Genomic DNA, 19,270 nt, shown 5'->3' on the forward strand with positions numbered 1-19,270 from the left:
CCCTCACAAAACCCTGCTTGCCAAATGTCTCGATGGTTTGATGACCCACTCCAGTCTGTCAAGTTTTTTTAAATGGATGCCGCGAAAATCTTTCCGATAACATCCAAAAGGACGATAGGCCTGTAGTTTCCCAGATCAGACCTATGTCCGTTTTTAAATATCGGCACAATGATCGAATGTGTTCTAGAAGTAGGTATACTCTTTAACATTTGGTTGGAAATGTCATCTGGTCCAGCCGGCCTAGATATGCTAGCCAATTTTTATCAAGGTCAGAATTTCTTCTTTGGCTATATTCAGTGGCCATTCGTCCAGGGATTCCGCAGTATGCAACTGCTCCACAGTTCCAGGAAACGCATACAGCTATTTGAAGTGAGTACCCCAAACTTCCGCCGCTACCGCATTAGATGATGAAGACGATTTAGGATTATTCATGGCATTAAAAAGATTCCATACCTCAGCAGTGTTCTTCGATGTGATGAGCTTCAGCATTTTTTCAGCATCTCTATGTAACAGCAGGTGTTTACAAGAGATAAGCCTGTTTTTAAAGGTTTGCTTCACTTTTTATTTTTTTTTATAAATGTTTTTATTGATTTTTGAAATGTACAACTCAGGTAAAACTCAACCTCCCCCCTTCCCTCCCTCTCCGGGAGAACTGCAGTCTCGATTCCTACAAGCGATATTTATGCCCTAAACAAGTCCAAAATTCTTATTTTGTGCGGGCACCATTGTTCTATATAACCCGATTGGAGGTATTCCAGTACTTCTCCCCATTCCTTTAAGAATGTTCCTTGCATGCCTTGCAGGTTATGTGTCAGTCTTTCCATTGCTATCAGAGTCCACACCTTCTGAAGCCAACTGAACGTCAATGGCGGCTCCCTTTGCTTCCAGTTTTGGGCGATCACAGCCCAAACTGCTATCAACAGACCCATAAAGCATCTCCATTGCGATTTAGCAAACGTTTTCGCTGACGAGTCTGTCATGAGGCCTACCCACGGGCATCCGGATCAAGCCCATCAGCCCCGGGAGCAGGCATCCAGACATTTACAAAAACCCCAGCAGCCCCAGCTAGGGGCTGTCTGGGTTCGGTCCTGGCGCCGTAGGCACCAGGCTCATAATAAAAATCAGTCCTGGCGCCATAGGCGCCAGGCTCATAGACATTACTTACCTCATGCAGACCATGCTGCAAATAAATCCAAGCCAACGTGAGGCCTGGATGGGACTATTTTACTACAGGGACTATTTTTTACTCGGGTGTGGTCCTGGGGAACTTCTTTCCTGGGACTACTTTGGAGGCTATTTAAACCACGCCCAAACAGCAGCACATGCTTCGTGTTATTCTGCATCCAGCAGCGTGACTCTCACCGTGCCTGCAGCCAGCATCCAGTCTTCTGCCACGCCCGCCTCGAATCCGGCGCTCCTAGAATAAAGAGGAAGAAAAGGACTAGGTTAGAAAACAAACTTATTTCAAATTCCTCACCTGATTCCGGATCCATTTCATCTCCCGACCTGGAAAGTACATCAGTCCTGCACGCGTCGCTTCGCCAGCTCCAGCACGGCGCCATACTCACCAGTTCTCACAGCATCTTTCGATCGGCACTGTCCATCATTTCTTCACCGTACTCCGGCACCTAGGGGCACAAGAATAACAAGGTGAGCCAAGGGAATCAACAAATACCTCTTAACAACATAGACTTACCTGATTTACCACCGGCGGTATTATTCTCCATATCTTCATATGCCGCATCTGTAGAGAGGGAGAAAAACAACACGTTAACGCATGCAATAGTTACCGGACAGCGTTGGGTAACACAGACTCTTACCTGAACGCCAACAGCAGCTACGAGACCTTCTTCTCACAAACTCAGTTGCAACTTAAGGTAGGAAGGGGACAAGAGTGAACATCGGGCACATTGAACTCTTTGAACTTGATACTTACCAATCCCGCCTGGGACTTCAGAGTCAATGCTTACCGGAACTCTCCCAACGCCTTCAAACCAGTGAAGTATCTGGTATCTACGCGCCCCTGCAAGACACGCAGGATGGAGAGCTCAACTTTTACAAACATAAGGTGAGGCGATTAGTGGGGGAGAGCGAGAACAGTTGGGAGGCCATCACTAAAACCCACAGGTGGCTAATCCCTGCCTCCACTTACAGGAAAATACTTCTTCGGGTCCAGCAGACAAGACTAGGCGGGCCAGTCCAGACAGTCATCTCTGCACTGTGCATCACGTTGACAGAGACCGCAGCTGTCCGGGTCCGATCGAAACCCCTGTGGGGTCCAGGTGAGCGGAACAGAGTCCTTCATGCCACACAACCGTACCTTCACACCCAATGAGTCCACCTGTGGGAAGATTCCCTTCAAATGAGATTTCGTTTCTGTCCCGAACCCCTGCAATTTACTACAGTTCCCGCCAGATATGCCGCCAGCTACCCACCCCTTGGAAGCCTCTCCAGCACTCCTTTTGCGTCTGCGGGTACATAGCATTTAGTCTCTTGGGGGTATAATTCCATTGAATCACCACCTTTAACCAGATTTCTCTCATTTGAATCGATCTTGTCACCTTTGGGATGCCCTTCCAGAGGTCCTCCCACTGCATTACCGGAATGGGTTCCCCCAGAGTACGTTTCCATCTCAGCATATAATTCCACTTGACCGCCTCTTTTTGAGCATTCATAAATTTATACACCCACGACACTAGTTTCTTGGACCCTGAGTTAGTCAATGTAAACTTCTCAAATGGGGTAAAATCCCATGTAGCGGCCAGAGCGACCTTAGGTGACACCAACCAATGTCTTAATTGTTCATATCTATATCTATCTTCCTCTTTCAAGTTCAACAGAGCCTTACACTCCTTAAACAACCTAACTTCTTGGTTTTGAAACATTTCCCCTATTTTATTGCATTCTGCTTCCTCCCACTTATCAAATGCCCCTTTCTCCATCCCCGGAGGGAAATCAGGGTTCCCGAACATTGGCGTAAAGGGGCTTAGGTCTTCTGTTAGGATACCCTTTCGCTGTAGCTCATCCCAGACCTCCAAAGGCGCCTTCATCACTTCGCTAATCCGCAGGTTTGGGTGCCTGTCCTTCCCCTTCCACAGTAACTCCACCAGGGGGATCTTGCCATTGCCCTGTCTTGCCGTGCCCACAGTTTTATGTACCCCCCAATCCATACTTTAAGGACCCACAACTGTGCCGCTTGGTAATATCTATAAAAATGCGGTAGGGCCATTCCTCCTTCCTGAGTTGGAGCTGTTATCACTGAATTGGAAATCCTGGGGTGTTTCTTTTTCCATATAAACCTTAAGATTACTTTGAGTGCTCTGAAGAAGGATCTAGGGATCTTTATCGGGATGGCCTGGAAGTAATAAACCAATTTCGGCAGAATAGTCCTCTTCACTGTGGCTATGCGGCCCCACCACGATATCGCCAAGGGGTTCCATCTCTCGGTATCCTTCTTCACCTTCCCCAGGAGATCGGGATAGTTAGCCCCATACAATTTGTCTATCCTATGAGTTCGGGTAACGCCCAAATATGTTATCCCTTTATCTGCTACCTTTAAATTTAATGCCGCTGCTGCACGCATGATTGCTGTCCTTTCCCCTGCTAGGATTAAGATTTCCGATTTGGCTCTATTGATTCTCAGCCCTGATATTGCCCCAAACTTGTCCAGCTCATGAATGGCTTCCAAGAGTGTTTTCCGGATCTGTGAGGGCCACTAGCATGTCGTCAGCGTATGCGACTACCTTATGCTGCTGGCCGGCCATTTCAATACCGGTAAGAGCGGACAACTCCCTGATTCGTATTAGAAGAGGTTCCAAAAAAATGGCATACAGAATAGGAGACAGAGGGCAGCCTTGTTTTGTACCATTCCTGATCGCCAACGACCTGTGACTTCCCCATTGATGGCAATTCTGATGGAGAGAGTATTGTAATTGGCGCTAATCATTCCTATGAAATGCTCCCCGAACTCCATATGCTGGAGTGTTCTGTTCTAAACAGCATAGGCCATTCTACCCGGTCGAAAGCCTTTTCAGCGTCAAAGGATAACAGAACAGTCAGGGTATTGGTAATGCCCATCTTTTCTATTCGATGTGCCACCCTCCGCAAGTTATCCTGTGTCTGCCGCTCTGGAACAAACCCGGCTTGATCCATCGCTATCCATCGCTATCAGCCGGGGTAGCAGCGGTGAGAGTCTTGCTGCCAGGACCTTAGCGTACAGTTTCACATCAAGGTTTATTAGGGCTGTTGGGCGGTAGGACCCTGGGTCCAATGGATCCTTCCCGGCCTTGTGAAAGACCATCAGCTTGGCTTCATTCATTGACGGCGTGACATTACCCACCTCCCTAAACGAATTGAATAACTTTGTTAAAAAGGGGGCCAAGATATCTGCGTATTTCTTATAAAATGGGGCCGTAACAACCATCGGGACCAGCTGCTTTGCCTAGCGGGAGACCTATAATAGCTAGGTATTGCTATATGAGCAAGAAAAGGCCACTTTTTTGTTAGGGGCTTGTGGGATGTGGCCTATAATTCATAGACAAGAAAAGGGGTCCCAAGGAAACAAGCTACCTATTGATGTCAAACATGTAGGTTGGAAATTTAAATTGACATGAGGAAACTATCAATTTCAATCTTGCGTGGAAACATATATCACAAGATGAAAGGCACAGGACGGTTTTTTAGCAAAAATATATGCAACATTTTTATTTTCCTGACTAAAAAATAGGACATCCAAAGTCCTTGTCATGTAATTAAAAAACAACATATAGCATGTAACGATAATCAATGAAACACTGTATTCAAAAGCATGTAACCCATTCAGTTGGTAAATGTTAAGGCCTCTGTAAAGAACATTAACAGCTTAGAGTGATGTTAGTAAAACATGGTGACTTCAAATCATAAATGTTATAAATGATTTGTCAAGGTGATGAATGTGTCGACAGAGATAACTCTGTTTCCAGCCTTAGATATGTAACCTTTCGCGGTATTCTATGTCAACTGTGATATCCAAACAGCTGATGGTCTGGCTAAGGCTTTCGTCAGGACACAGAAAGGACACCTGATGTTGGCTGTCATGTTTTCAGGGAAGATGCTATTTGTTTACCAATGTATCTAGACAAAAACAGATAATATATACATCAGGATATTTAGAACCGGCTCTGTGACTGATTTCAATGCAAAAGTTGCCTCATAGTTTTTAATATTTCCAACCATTTACCATATCCTTTTTTGAGCTATCTTTTCAATGTGCATCAAGATATACAATTGTCAAATAATCTGTATACCACTTCATCATTTTTAAATATAACTAATTGTTCATCTTCAATTGATAAAACAACTATAACTGTGTTGTTTCTTTTATTTTTGCATTTTTGGCTGAACTCAAGATTTGAATGATTATATTTGCAAAAGAGGGGGGACCCTCATCTGTATTTCGACTGCCTTACGTACAGAAAAAGAAGTCAGTGGAGAAACACAGGTCCAGGGTCAATCAATGTGTGCCTGTTGCAATTCTTAAATACCTCATCAATTTCTTAGCAGATCCAACGATGTGTGTTGTCAATACATCTAAGACATTCATCTTGGATCGAGTCCACATCGTTGCCTAACGGGCACATCATTGGTCATGTGGTTCTCTATTAGACCAAGAATACAAGACAACTCGTGGGTGTTTAGTTTGCATATATCATATATTGTTGATTTTTTGTGAACTCAATATTATTACCTTTACTTTACTTTCAACCCGTGTAGTCGAGTAGTCACTCTGTCTGGGTCCACAGGATGTGTGGGAGGGGGGTTTAGGCACCCTGGACTGAGTTGCCTTGGCAACTCAAGTCGCACTCTTGTGTGATTGGCCGAGTGGTGAGCCGCCCGACTCACCACTTAGCATGTTTGAGTGACAGCTAGGACTGATGAATGGGGGTTTTCTGTATAAAAGCAGGGCTTTGGGGACTGGAACTTCAGAAGTCGCCACAGGACCAAAGAATCCGAAGAGGGAGAAGCTGAGCCCACCTGCAACAACACCACCGGTGGAGCCCTGCTGAACCGCCTCACCACTTCTTCCGACGACGGAGAAGATCTTCATCCGAGGAGTCTTCTTTCTTTGACAGGTGGGGATAACCAGTTTGCCCGTCTTTTCGCCTTCCCGGATCATCTCGTGGCCGCCTTGCCTGTGCCATGCACACCGGCAACCGGAATACCATGTTTTACCACTACCGCGAATAATAGGGTAGTACCTTTTAACCGCAGAACTCTGCAGCTGGTTTCTTCCCTGGCAGTGCAACGACCTTCAGCTTTCCTCCACGTCGAGATCCTCTCTTCCTCTGGACGACGCCGTGACTTGCACCCGCTGCCAGGAACAACTGCCCCCGCTGGAGGATTCTCTCCACTTTCAAGGTACTGTGTCCGCCTGGCCCCCCTCGCAACGGTCTGTGTGGGGTGTCTCTTAAATCCTCAACCTACCACTTGGGTTGGCCCTAGGCTGGCTAACTGAAATTTTCTGAGCTGAACTAATTCCTTTTTGAACTCTCTGCAAGACTTTTCAAGCCTTTCAAACTGTGTGATCTTGGGTGCATTGATGTTCTACTCTCTCTAAGAGGGAGCCTGGCCTCTGAACTTTTTGCTCACAAGTAGACTTTGACTTTCCTGCCTTGCTGGGTGCTTCTAAAGGATTAGTGTTGTGTGCTTTCCTAATTTCTCCCTTTTTCTGATAACTTATTAGAGCGCCATCTTTAGTTAAGTGCTCACCTCTGTCTGAAAATAAGTGCTGTTAACTAAGACTTGTCTAATATGGAATAAGGGATGTATGCATATTAATAGTGACTGTGTTTTGAACTTGCTTACATAATAGTGCTGGAGTGTTCCTATAAGTGTGTCTTTAAATAAATAATTATATACTATGATATCAAAGCTCTGTGAGGAAATAGGGGCTCCAGGCAGCAGTGATGAAGAAACAGTAATTTATTTCATTACAGCGACAGCGGCCTATGAGAGCTCAGTGCCAACATGGCTCTCTCCCTGCAGTCTCTACTGTAACTCCTCAACATTCTTAGAATAACTATCTTAGAACTTAATGAGCTCATAGTGCAGCTCAATGTTTAACTAGGATCTGGTAATAGATTTTTATGAACTTGTTTTAACTTACACTTACATCATAACACATCTCATCCCTTATGTGCATACAGCTGTTTACTCCACATAATAATCCTTAAACCAGCTGGGTTTGTTCTTGACTGTATTTGAATGTGTCTCTGCTGCAGACCTTGAATTGTTGTCATCCTTGGAACACTTATCTATGACACTAGAGTCTCCGATACTGTTATTAGCAAATTCACCATTGTCATGTTCACCATTGTCATGTTTATCATGTGCATTGTCCTTCATGCATTCTGGACATTTCACAATTCTGGACATTGACCAACACTCCCCCCCCTTCTACAATGACTACATTGTTTGTTACCGCAGATATTTTCTTGGGACCAATGTATTTGCTTTCTACACATTTGGGAGTGAATCTAGGGTTCTTTATGAGAATACAATCTCCCACTTTCCAAGTATTACTTTTGACACTCTTGTCCTCATCAAATCTTTCTTTGTACACCTCCTGTGCTTCTTTGATGAGAGTCATAATTCTCTTGCGATCAATGTTGGAACTCTTGGCTAAGTCCGTCCACCCTGGACATAGTTTTGTTCCAGGTTGTCTCCCTTTCAATGACATGAACGGAGATACATTTGTAACTGAGTGTGGTGTGGTACAGTAGTTCCATATCATTTCTCTTACTACACGAAACCATCTTAGATTAGAAGCCATGGCCAATTGCAAACCACCCTTTATTAACCTATTGGCTCTCTCAACAAGGCCTTTGGCCCTTGGATGATATAAAGCAGTTCTAGTGTGTTTGATGCAAAATTTCTTCAAGAAAGTTAACATCCTTTCAGAACAGAATTGTACTCCGTTATCAGTGATTAATTCTGTCGGGAAACCCTCCCTGTAAAACACTTCCTCGAAGAATAACACCATCTCTGCAGTGGTTGCCTCACGCAAAGCCTTCCATTCAATCCATTTGGAATGGTAGTCTACTAACACAACAATGTATTTATACCCATTGTCAAGGTTTTGTAATGGTCCTATCAAATCAACTGCAACTTTTTGCCATGGTTCACTCGGTACTTTGACAGGATTTATTGGTACTTCTCTAACCATCTTGGTCTTGCCACTCTCACCACACTCTCTACAACCCCTAACACACTTCTCTGCATCGCTGTCAATCCCGGGCCACCAGAAATATTGCCGCAAATATCTTTGTTCCTCCCATGCCCAGGTGACCTTGATGTGCTATATTTACTAAATGAGATCTGACTCCACTGGGGGGTATTATCCTATTTCCTTTTCTAAGTTTACATCCCTCCTCAGACATACTTAACTCGTCCTTCACACCAAAATATCTGTCAAACTCTTTTCCCACAATATTCTTGTGAGGCCATCCTTCTCTGGTCCAAATCATAACTTGATTCAATATTAAATCCTCCTCACCAGCTCTTATCCACATCTCTTTATCAATGGCATCATGCTCACTTTCTGGAATGCTCACATCCTGAAATTCAGGTGCTCCCTCCAATTCACCATCACACACAGGTAATCTGGATAAACAATCTGGTACCACATTCTCCCTCCCGGGAATGTAACACACCTTGAAATTATAACCCAAGAGTTCTACCATCCACCTCGAAACTCTTGGAGACCCTTTGGCCCACTCAGAACCGTTCATCAATTGAACCAAAGGCTTGTGATCTGATCTGACAATAAAAGGTCGACCCCATAGAAAGAACTTGAAGTGCGTGACTGCCCAAAATACTGCTAGTGCCTCTCTTTCAATGACCGAGTAATTTTTTTCTGCTCCTCTAAGTGGCCTGGATGCAAATGCAATTGTGTATTCAGTTTTACCTGAGTCAAAACTGCTCCTAAGCCAAGGGTACTAGCATCAACTGAAAGCAACGTTTTCCTGCCAAACATGAATCCACTTAAGGATGGGGCCTTGACTATACAATCTTTGATTTGCAAGAATGCTTCCTGACACTCTTTGGACCATTTGTACTTCACGTTCTTTTTTAGTAACTCCCTCAATGGAGATGAGATGGATGCAAAGCCATTCACAAATTTATGGTAATATTCCGCTAGTCCCATGAAAGAACGTAGTTGGTCCTTGTCTTGGGGCCGAGGAGTATTACTAATGCTTTCTATGAGTGACTTTTCGGGAGAAATATCTTCTTTCGAAACTTTGTGTCCCAGATACTCCACTTCCTCAACACTTATTTTACATTTGCTTCTTTGGACCGTTAACCCAGCCTCTTTTAGTCTGCATAGTACTGCCCTAAGTACTCTGTCATGCTCATGCTCATTACTTGCAAAAATCAGAATGTCATCTTGAAACACCTTGACATTTTCCAACCCTTTTAACACTTCCTCCATCACCTTTTGGAACACAGATGCGGCCGAGGCCAACCCAAATGGCATGCGATTGTATTTATAAGTGCCTTCAGGTGTGATAAAGGCAGTGAGATGTTGCGATTCTCGGGAAAGGGGAACTTGGTGATAGGCAGCAGAGAGATCAATGACAGAGAACAATTTGGGTTCGCCAAGAGTGGAGAGTGTCTCGGAAATGTTGGGTAGGGGATGTCTCTCCACCAGAATATTGTGATTAAGACTGCGCAAATCTACACACAGTCTTAATTTACCAATATTTCTGGCCACTAAAACAATGGGGGACAACCACTCTGTGGCCTCAACAGGTTCAATGACACCCTTATCTACTAAGTTATCGAGTTCACTGCGTAATTGCGCTCTCATGTTTAACGGCACATGTCTCACTTTATGAACAATAGGCTGAGATTCTTTCTTTAGTCTAATATGGTGTTCGAAATTCTTGAGTCTGCCCAGACCTTCGGTGAAGACCTCTGGGAACTCTCTTGACCACATATCATCAATCTCGGCAATGGTGACAGGCTCAGTGGCACTAGCTTGCACCCTGACTCTCAACTTCCTTTGTTCCTCCCAACCTAAAAGGGAGGCTCCCTTTCTTGCAACCAAAATGTCAGCTATGCATTCTCCACCTCTGTATTGCACACTTGCAGTAAACTGTCCCAGCATCTCAATAGGGGATTCCGCATAGCCGCAGGGCCGAATTCTTGGTGGATCCAGCATTGATGCATCCTTTTTTAGAACATCTTTAAATGTATCTTTAGAAATGATGGTCCATGGGGAACATGTGTCAACTTTCATGAGTATTTCTCGACCATCAATTACAAAAACATCTGTTGGACCTTTGCTGTCTCCTCCTCCAATGGTCGAAATCTCGAAGACATGTCTGGGGTTGTCTTGAGAGGAGTATACCTCCTGTATGTTGTAAGCTGAGTGAACACCTTCTTCTTGGTTGTCTCTGGTTTCTAAGAGATTTATTGATGACCTCTTGCATACATTAGCGAAATGTCCTCTGGTCCTACACTTGAAACATTCAGCATTCCTTGCTGGGCACGAAGGGTAATTCGGACCATCCTTGACACTGCCACATCTGGTACACTTCGCACCCCATGTTCCTTTCCTGCTTGTATTGACATTAAGTCTCTTCCTGTGATCAACTGCGCACACAGGTTGGGTACTCTGTTTGTCAGACTTCAGTTATTTGACATATTGTGAGGTTTGTTCGATGCTTCTGGCTAGGTCCACTGCTTCATCCAACTTCATGTCTTTTGCCAACAATTTCTCCTGTATCCTAATATTATTTGTGCACCTCACTAACTGATCTCTAATTAACGAGTCAGATAGATGTTCGAATTCACAGGAGTGGCTTAATGTTCTTAATGAGGCTATGTACGATTCCACGGATTCTGAGGACTCCTGTGTACGCTGAAAGAACTTGTGCCTCTCGAATGTAACATTTTTTTTAGGCTCAAAATGATCCTTGAGTTGTTTAATCGCAAGGGCATATTCATCTGTGTCCTCCGCTTCACCAGCTTGTGCACTGCCTAACCCATCAAACACTGCACGGCCTTCCACACCAAGATTGTGAAGTAATAATGCCTTTTTGCGAGTTGAGCTGACTCTCTCTCCTCCCATTGCCACCAGGTAGTTTTCAAACATGTCTTTCCACCTGTCCCACCTAACTTGGGGGCGTCCAGGTTCATTAAAAAATGACATTGGCGGAGGTATTGAAGCTGCCATGTCTTAAGCGGTAAAAAGGTGGTAAAGAGTGGGCTTGCTAGATGCAACCAATAGACTCTGGATCAGTTCAAGTATGCCCAGTGGATGCACAGACTGAGCAGTGACCGTGCTGTGCTATGCAGACAAAGGGATCAGTCTTGTATGAGTACAATCCCTTGTGTATGCTGTCACAATCCTCCTTACATCAGTCTGAATTGGAACGTGATGGCTGCTCATCCACAAAATGGATACATGTCATAATGGCTGGCTCCTGAAACTTGCCAGAACTGCATGGGCAGGTTGCTCAGCAACGATAATGTCAATGCTAGGGATCCTTGAAAGTAAACACTGTTGCTTTGAGACAGAGTCAATACAGTAATGGGGAAGGCAAGATTACACCCCCAGGGGACGCGCCTGGTGACCTGTTGTTCCGCTCCTCCTGACCTTCCTGCAGCGTCCGCTGTCGCACGGGAGTGTGGAATAATGCAGGCCGCGCTATGACGAGACTTCAAAGGAGTACGGAGACACTGCTGAGAGCCATCCTCGTCGCCAATGAGGAAATAAGGGCTCCAGGCAGCAGTGATGAAGAAACAGTAATTTATTTCATTACAGCGACAGCGGCCTATGAGAGCTGAGTGCCAACATGGCTCTCTCCCTGCAGTCTCTACTGTAACTCCTCAACATTCTTAGAATAACATTCTTAGAACTTAATGAGCTCATAGTGCAGCTCAATGTTTAACTAGGATCTGGTAATAGATTTTTATGAACTTGTTTTAACTTACACTTACATCATAACACTCTGGTCAGTGTTTGCTTGTGCTACTGTATTTTGAGACCTATCTTGTATACTCTATATACTGTCTAACTCTTCTTGAGAGAAGTCTGGCTGCTCAGCCACAGCTACCAGGTAAATCTGGGTGGTACAGACTGCTACCAACTGGGTTTACTGCCAACACCTGTAGTCTTAAGCCTTTTGCAGTGGTCCCTAAGGGAACTGCACAGCTTTCTGCCTAACAGTAGACATGTGAAAAGTGAGTGTAACCCTTTTGAGACCCTTTAAGCTCCTACTAAACATCGCACACGGCCATATCCACCATTTTCTGCCTGAGGTTTTTTGAGGGGGCCCTCTGGCCCTGCGCACTCCCTGAGCTCCTATCTAATGAAGGTCGCCAGGCCAGGTTCAAGTCCCCCACCCGTATTACTTTCCTTTTGGCAAAGTCCTCCAGGTTCCCCAGCACCTCCATCAGGAATCCCTCCTGTCCTGTGTTTGGTGCGTATACCGACGCCAGGGTATAACACGTCCCATCAATTAGAGCATTTGCGAAAACATATCGACCCTGTTTGTCCACCCGTGCATTCTGGATTTGAATAGCCCTGTTGTCTCTAAGGGCAATAAGGACCCCCGCTTTTTTATCAGGCGCGTTAGATTGAATTCTCTTGGAATACCCTCTTAGCCTTAGCTTGGAGTTGTCTTTGGCCCTAATGTGGGTCTCTTGCAGATATAGCACATCTCCGCTTTCCCTCCTTAGAAGATGTTCTATTTTTTTCTTCTTTACCGGGGCATTTAGGCCCCTTACATTGAACGTAAGGACTTTCAGCTTACCCATGGCTTTTTCTCCCCCTTCACTGACTCCCGTGGTCCCCGAGGACTCGCCCCATACCTTCTCTTGGAGGTTCCCCCCACCTTGCCCTCCCTCCCCCCTTACCCTCAACCAAACAACCAACCCTACATAACAACAGTCCCGAGAAGAACCAGGTATCTAAACCCGCAAGGGTGCTAAACCCGTCACTCCTGGCTCTCGACCAAGTTGGGAATAACATCGCAGGGAGTACTAAACCCTGCATTTACCTATTGCCTCTAGGCTTCCAGCGATCTAGCCCTCCCACCAGGCCGCACACCCTACTGGACTTTGGTAGCAATTGACTTGTATCCCCCCCCTGCTGCATTGCAAGCCCTTCCACCTTAACCTAACCACCATTTCCAGATGATAGCACCATTTCCCCCAGGTTACTCCCATTGGTAATTTCTTCCTGCATTGCAGTTTCCCATTCCCAAGGTTTTCTGCGCAATACCTCCTTTGGCCGACGACTACCCTCGTCTCCCCCATTGCCCAGGATGCCCATCACCTGCAGACCTTCCTCGCACGATGCCACCCGCCGCTGTCTACCCTCCCAAGTGAAGAGAAGACCAAATGGGAAGGTCCACTTGTACTTAATGCTCTCTTCCACAGCTCCTTCAGCAACGGCGCCATCACTCTCCTTTTCTGCAGAGTCACCACTGCAAGGTCCTGATAGAGTTTAATTCTATACCCCATTCATCCTAATATGGTCCATAGTTCTTGCCTTCCTTAAGATCAATTCTTTCTGCGTATATGATGTCATGGCCACAAGGACATCCCTGGGTCTTTCTCCCGGCGCTCCCGTTCTTCTTGGCCCCACCCTATGCACCCTGTAAATGTTAACTGCTTCTGCATCCTCCGCCTCTAGAATATCCCGGAAGACTTCTTGAACTGCTGACTTGAGGTCTTTATCTACTACCGCCTCCACCATATTTTTGATGCGAATGTTAGACCTGCATGAGCGATTTTCTAGGTCTTCGCATTGAAGTTCCAGGTTATGCGTTAACCTCACCAGGTGCTCTTGCGTTTCAGTAATTTGCTGTGCTTCCTCTTCTGCATGTGGACTATTCTTTCCAGAGTGTCTGTGCGCTCTTCCAGCTTGTTTACATCCAGTCTGAGTTCATGCACCGATTGTTTCATGTCTTCTCTCAGGGAAGCAAATTGATCATGGACTGTGGTCATAAAAGCATCCTGCAGCTCCTTAAACCAACTTTGCATATCCTGCTTCGATGCCAGTTGAGGCTGCAGTGGAACCTGGAGTTCTCCTCCCTGTGTCTCCTCCTGGGATTTCCCTCCTGAGCTGTTTGGTGCATCTGAGGCCCAAAGTTGTACCAGGCTTGCCTCCTGCCTGCTGGCGTGCGCCTGTGCCTGTGCTTGTGGCTGTCCTCCTTTCCCCTTGGTCTTCGACTTTATATTCCAGTGCGCTGTCTGTCCTCCCTGTGCAGGGCTTACTTCCCTCCCTGTGGTGGTGCCAGGCTCTCATGCAAAGTTGCCGCTCCCCCCTCGCGCTGGACTTCTCCGTCTGCACCGTCCCCTACCCCACCATCCGCCCAGGTCTTCACTGAATGTCCTCCTTGTATTTCCCAGGCTGTGGACCTACTTCAGTCCTCTGCTCTGACCCCTTGCTTCAGTGGGGGGGGGGCACCCTCCACATGGACTCTCCTCATGGTAGAGTGCTCCTCTGCTTCAGAAGGAGGAGATCGCCGCGTATAGCACCTTCCCACCTGAAAGTCTCCTCTGTCCTCAAGACCCAACTCACCGGGGGGGCACCACCGACCCAGCTCCACAGGTCGTCTTGCAGGATTTCAGTAAGCCTTTTATTTTATTGATTTGCTTATCTTTGTGACCCCCCGTGAAGACTGCCCGCGTTGCTTCACAGTTGCGCTCCTCTTCCGTGTCCCACTAGTCGGAGGAGCACGCTGGAGGGGCCCGCGGCCGTTCTCCTGCTTGGTCCCGGTCTGTGCCTCCTGCCTCCTGTGCCTCTTGCCGGTCCAGGCGGGGGTGGGGGGGATATTGCTTTTCTTTTCTTTGGGCGATCTACTTTTCCCCCACTGCCTTACTTGTTTATTTAGCAGTGATTTCCTAGTGGCCTCTTCTACATCAAGGCAATGTTGTATCTTAAAACCCACCTTCAGCCTCCTAGGTTTTCTTTCTGAGAATGCAGAAAGAACGGTAGTGCATTCTACTGGCTGGCCTAGAGAGTAAATCTGGCCACTGATTGAATGGTATCAGGTAATATTTTCGCCAGCAAAAATATCGCCGAACATATGGTCGTCGGGAACGGCCATAGGTGATATTTTTGGTGGCGAAAATATTAGGTGCGGGTGTTGCTGGGGTGTCCCCCGCACATAAAAAATGATGCGGGGGTTGCGGGGGTGTCCCCCGCAGGGTCCATGTGTTGTTTTCGCTGCAAAAATATGGTGATATTTTTGCATCGCGATATTTTTGCGGCGAAAATATCACATGGAACCGATTGAATCTACCTTCAAAGCTATAGTAATATTAGTTATGTTCTCCTGATGAATTTTAAGGACAGAAAGGCCTGGATCCTTAAGATATTATGGTCACTGAAGTTTGTCTCCACCACCTCCATGTACATCAATCTTTCATAAACTAAGTCTGTGGCAAAAAAATAGTCCAAGATCTTCACGTCCAACCCCTGCTTCCAAGTTGGTAGCGGTGGGATGTCGCCAAACAAGTGACCATTTACCAGCCTTATATTACGAGCAGCCAATTCTTGGTGGCACCTCAATCCCCTAATCACTGCTGGTGAAGCAGACAGCGGGAGATTGTCAATTAAGTCTCCAGAGGCTTTGAAACATTGAAAGTTCAGGTCACCACATACAATAAAGTCTGTGTTATGCCATTTTCCTTAGGCGTCGTCTATCAAACCCAGGACTTGTTTCTCAAATGAAAAGGCCAGCAGCGATTAATAGTTCCAGCATAAGTTCAGAATCATAATTATTCTAGATGAGTCCTCCTATGCATCATCCAGTTGTAAGATCAGGGCTTGAATTAGGGGCGCTGGGTGAATGTTCTCCAAAACCTTTAGGACCCCCATATGCTTGATGGCAGTAAGGAAACCCGCCATTGGCCTACCTTTCAGACCTTTAATTGCAGGATTCAAATACACAGTAAAGCCTTCCAAAACTGGCAGTTCCCACAACCAGGTCTCATGCAGGAAGACCAAATCGTATTGGGCAAAGTCCATATCTCCTTTCCCAAACAGATGACGAAATCCCCCAGTGTTCCAGCATCCAATCACCAAAGTTGGAGGATCAGGGGCCACTATTTTCTTTCGGCGTTATGACCTGGAAGGTTTGTGTACCATTGCCCCTGCAAGCCAGCTCCAGTCGTCCCCCGAATTGCTTCCATTACTTGGATCTTTTTGGCTCCTACTACCTCGTGGCAGGTAAGTTTAATGTATGATCTCATCTAGGTGGGAAGATGGATAAACTTCTACAGACAAAACTAGACTTTACTTTAGTTATAAACAACAAGCTTTTGCACTAAAGTGCAAGAATCATGATGGTGACAGACTGTCACATGCTACGCTGTGCATTAAATTATATTTCTGTTGAACATGGTACCTGTTTTGTTGTCCTTGAGAATGAAAGATTGAGCGTGTACATCAGTTTGCTAAAATGATTGTACGTCCAGTCCTATGGTGAACTCACCATATTACTGTTGGAGTTCCCATTATGAATACTGATGCCATGAATAATCATCCAGGGCTACAATTTTACTTCCATAAATGCAATTTGAGTGAATCATTGTTATGACTTCTGCTTTTCAGCAGGTCTTTGTGATATAAATGAAACCACGACGACGTCGGAGGACCGGTGCAAGTCTCCCACATCAGGTAATTGCAGGCTTCGCTTAATATTCTAATGGGTATTAAAAATGTTGAAACAGTGTTGGCCAAAGTTCTTTTCACCCCTGTGAATGGACAGTTGTCGGCCATAATGGGACAATTCCATACCCTCCAAGTCTCACGTCTGCCCCAAGAGTTTCAGCAACCTCACATGTGTTCCGGGAGTTTTCACATGCATTTCAACTTTGGAAGAGGAGCAGTTGGCATGTGTGAACTTGCAGGATAAATGCATTGCACTTTTAGGCTCTAACAATTTTTATGTTAACTGCCCTAATGCCAAGATCTTAGACACTGAGAAGCAACTATTTGGTTATTGAACCCCTCACTACTGAGAGCTATGTAACTTAATTCCTTGCCACTTACAGTTTTGCCATGTGGAAATCCAATAATAAAGATAACTCAGCATGATCTTGGGTAACTTGTGGATAGTGTGAGCATTTCTTTTGGGTGGCTTGCATTCTAATACAAACATTTATCTTCAAATGTTCGCTATATGTACATTTTCTAGAATCTTGTTTAAAATAAATAGTTTTTAATTTAAATTTTACCAAAAACCATTGTAAAATCTGTCCAGAAAATATCAATGATTGAAGATTTTAAACAGAATGTTCTTTACAGATTCCAATAACCTTTAACTGCTGAGGGTTTTCACTCCCAGTCCCTTTTTTGGAAATGTTGGTATGTTGCATTCAATCCCTTGTAACTTTAGGGAGCCGCCATCTTAGCCAGGGCACAACAGTGCCCCAGGGGGCGCTGTTGTGCCCTGGCTAAGATGGCGGCTCCTTTTAAGAGCTCCGACACCCGGTGCCGTCACGCGGCTGCAAGCTACCTCGAATTAAACCCATCATAGCTGCATTCTTGGCTCAAGTTCCATTGAAGGTACTAGTGATCCACCGATCCTGATCTGACACCTTGGCGTGCCCATTCTACAGTGGGGCGAGCGTCCAAAGTTGCGGCTCAGTTCGGGCACAAACGTGAGGGATGAGTCTATGTGCCCACTCCTACATCGACTCCTGCCCCCTTCACCCTGGCGAGGTCCCTACCTTTGTGTCAGACGACCCCAGACTTGTAGTGGACTCTCCTTATGTGAGGCACGTGAATGTGATACGAGGTGAGCCCTCCGACTGACGAGTCATCCTTCAAAGCTGTTCTGTGGCTGCTGCTCCGGATTGTGAAGAGGGAGAGAGACGGCAACCGCATCCTGCCTGGGACGGCCAACGTATGATTGTGGCTGCCGCGCCTGCCGAAAGTGGTATCTGCTCCATGCTTGGCTTTTCCTGAGTCCCGGAAGGTGGGACCGGCTTTCTGATCTGCAGACCCATGCTGGGGAGGCACCAGCTGAGGGCTCCCAGTCCGCGTGGGGATGCCCAAAGCTACGCCTTTGCTGCAGGTGCCCTAGGTGCAGGTAAGCCCATAGCTGGGGACCTCCCGGTGTGAGGGGGCCACGGACGGCTCCCTCCGCCGGTGCTGCTGAACTCTGAGCTCTATCTCGCTGCCTGCTCCATTACGCCCTCCCGGCAGCTACTTACGGGTCCTGCATTTGCTTGGTGGGGAGCAGAGCGTACACAATCCAGCCTCTCTGTACTCTGCATCACCTTCTGACCAGGCCACCTCAACCTCTGCTGTACTCTCCTTGGATTAGCAGTGCAGGACGGTCCTTTTTGTGGTGTGCAAACTGGCCTCACGGTGTGCACTCCTGACATACAACAAACTGCTGCCTTGGCCTTTCATCCATTTGCCTGGCATCCTGCTGCGGCCACACAGCGAACCTCCCTATGGTGAAGCCCTCTGACTGAGCCTCCAGGTGGGCACTATAACAAGTATATCATACAGACCCCTGATTGTGCGCCTAAGCATTTACCCCTGTATCTATTGATAAGCGCTGGCAGGCAGGTCTCTTAACACCTTGCAGCAGAGACACAGGGACCTTCCGGGGCGCCCTTCATCACTGCTGACGGCTCCGTCCCCTAGTACAGGATGACCAAGGGGATCTATAAAAATCAACGCTCCATGAACCAGTACACCAGATCCAATCTTAATCCACCAGTGCCTGGTGGGGCCCCCTCAAGCATGAATACGGATCCCTCTATACCTGAACCCTCAGAGACCCAGTGCATGATGGCATGTATGGAAGAGGTATTTTGCTAAAGTTCACAGTAAACTGGACGATATGACCAGCACTATAAACTCTATAAAATCTCGCATCGACGAAGCTGACCAACGCCTGTCTGAGGCGGAAGGTAGAGTGGGCTCTGTAGAAGACGAAGTATCCAGCATGAGAGGGGAACTTGTGACCCTCACTAGGTGGGTGCTCCAGGTCGAAAGGAAGAAGATCCAGGCGCAACAACATCCGGATCGTCTGAGTCCCTGAGAGCAGTTCAGGGTCCCTCCTGGAGCAGTGAATAGAAGCTACCTTTCTGCCAATTCTGGTGAGCCCATCACTATCTCTGCAATTCGCCATTGAACGTGCCCACATATTTCTGGCCCCCAAACCGAGACCTGGAGCCCCTCCACGCCCTATAATTTCCTGCATACTCAATTACCGAGACCGGGATGCTATCCTGTGTGCGGCTCGTGAAC

At 46.4% G+C, this 19,270-nt stretch overlaps 1 protein-coding gene across 6 annotated transcripts in view; it reads left to right on the top strand.

Annotated features, from left to right (window-relative positions):
• The window catches only part of STXBP5 (syntaxin binding protein 5), a 2,430,573-nt gene that overhangs the window by 1,896,290 nt on the left and 515,013 nt on the right, over window positions 1-19,270 (top strand). For 3 of the 6 annotated variants that reach the window (XM_069606830.1, XM_069606832.1, XM_069606834.1), the window contains exon 19: window positions 16,616-16,678. In XM_069606830.1, the coding sequence (XP_069462931.1) occupies window positions 16,616-16,678 (63 nt within the window). Of the gene's footprint in view, window positions 1-16,612; window positions 16,679-19,270 lie in introns of all 6 variants that reach the window. The other 3 variants (XM_069606829.1, XM_069606831.1, XM_069606833.1) reach the window with 1 other exon arrangement.

The sequence above is a fragment of the Ambystoma mexicanum genome, chromosome 4p (genome assembly GCF_040938575.1).
Source record: "Ambystoma mexicanum isolate Mex_15411 chromosome 4p, UKY_AmexF1_1, whole genome shotgun sequence".
Classification (NCBI taxonomy): domain Eukaryota; kingdom Metazoa; phylum Chordata; class Amphibia; order Caudata; family Ambystomatidae; genus Ambystoma; species Ambystoma mexicanum.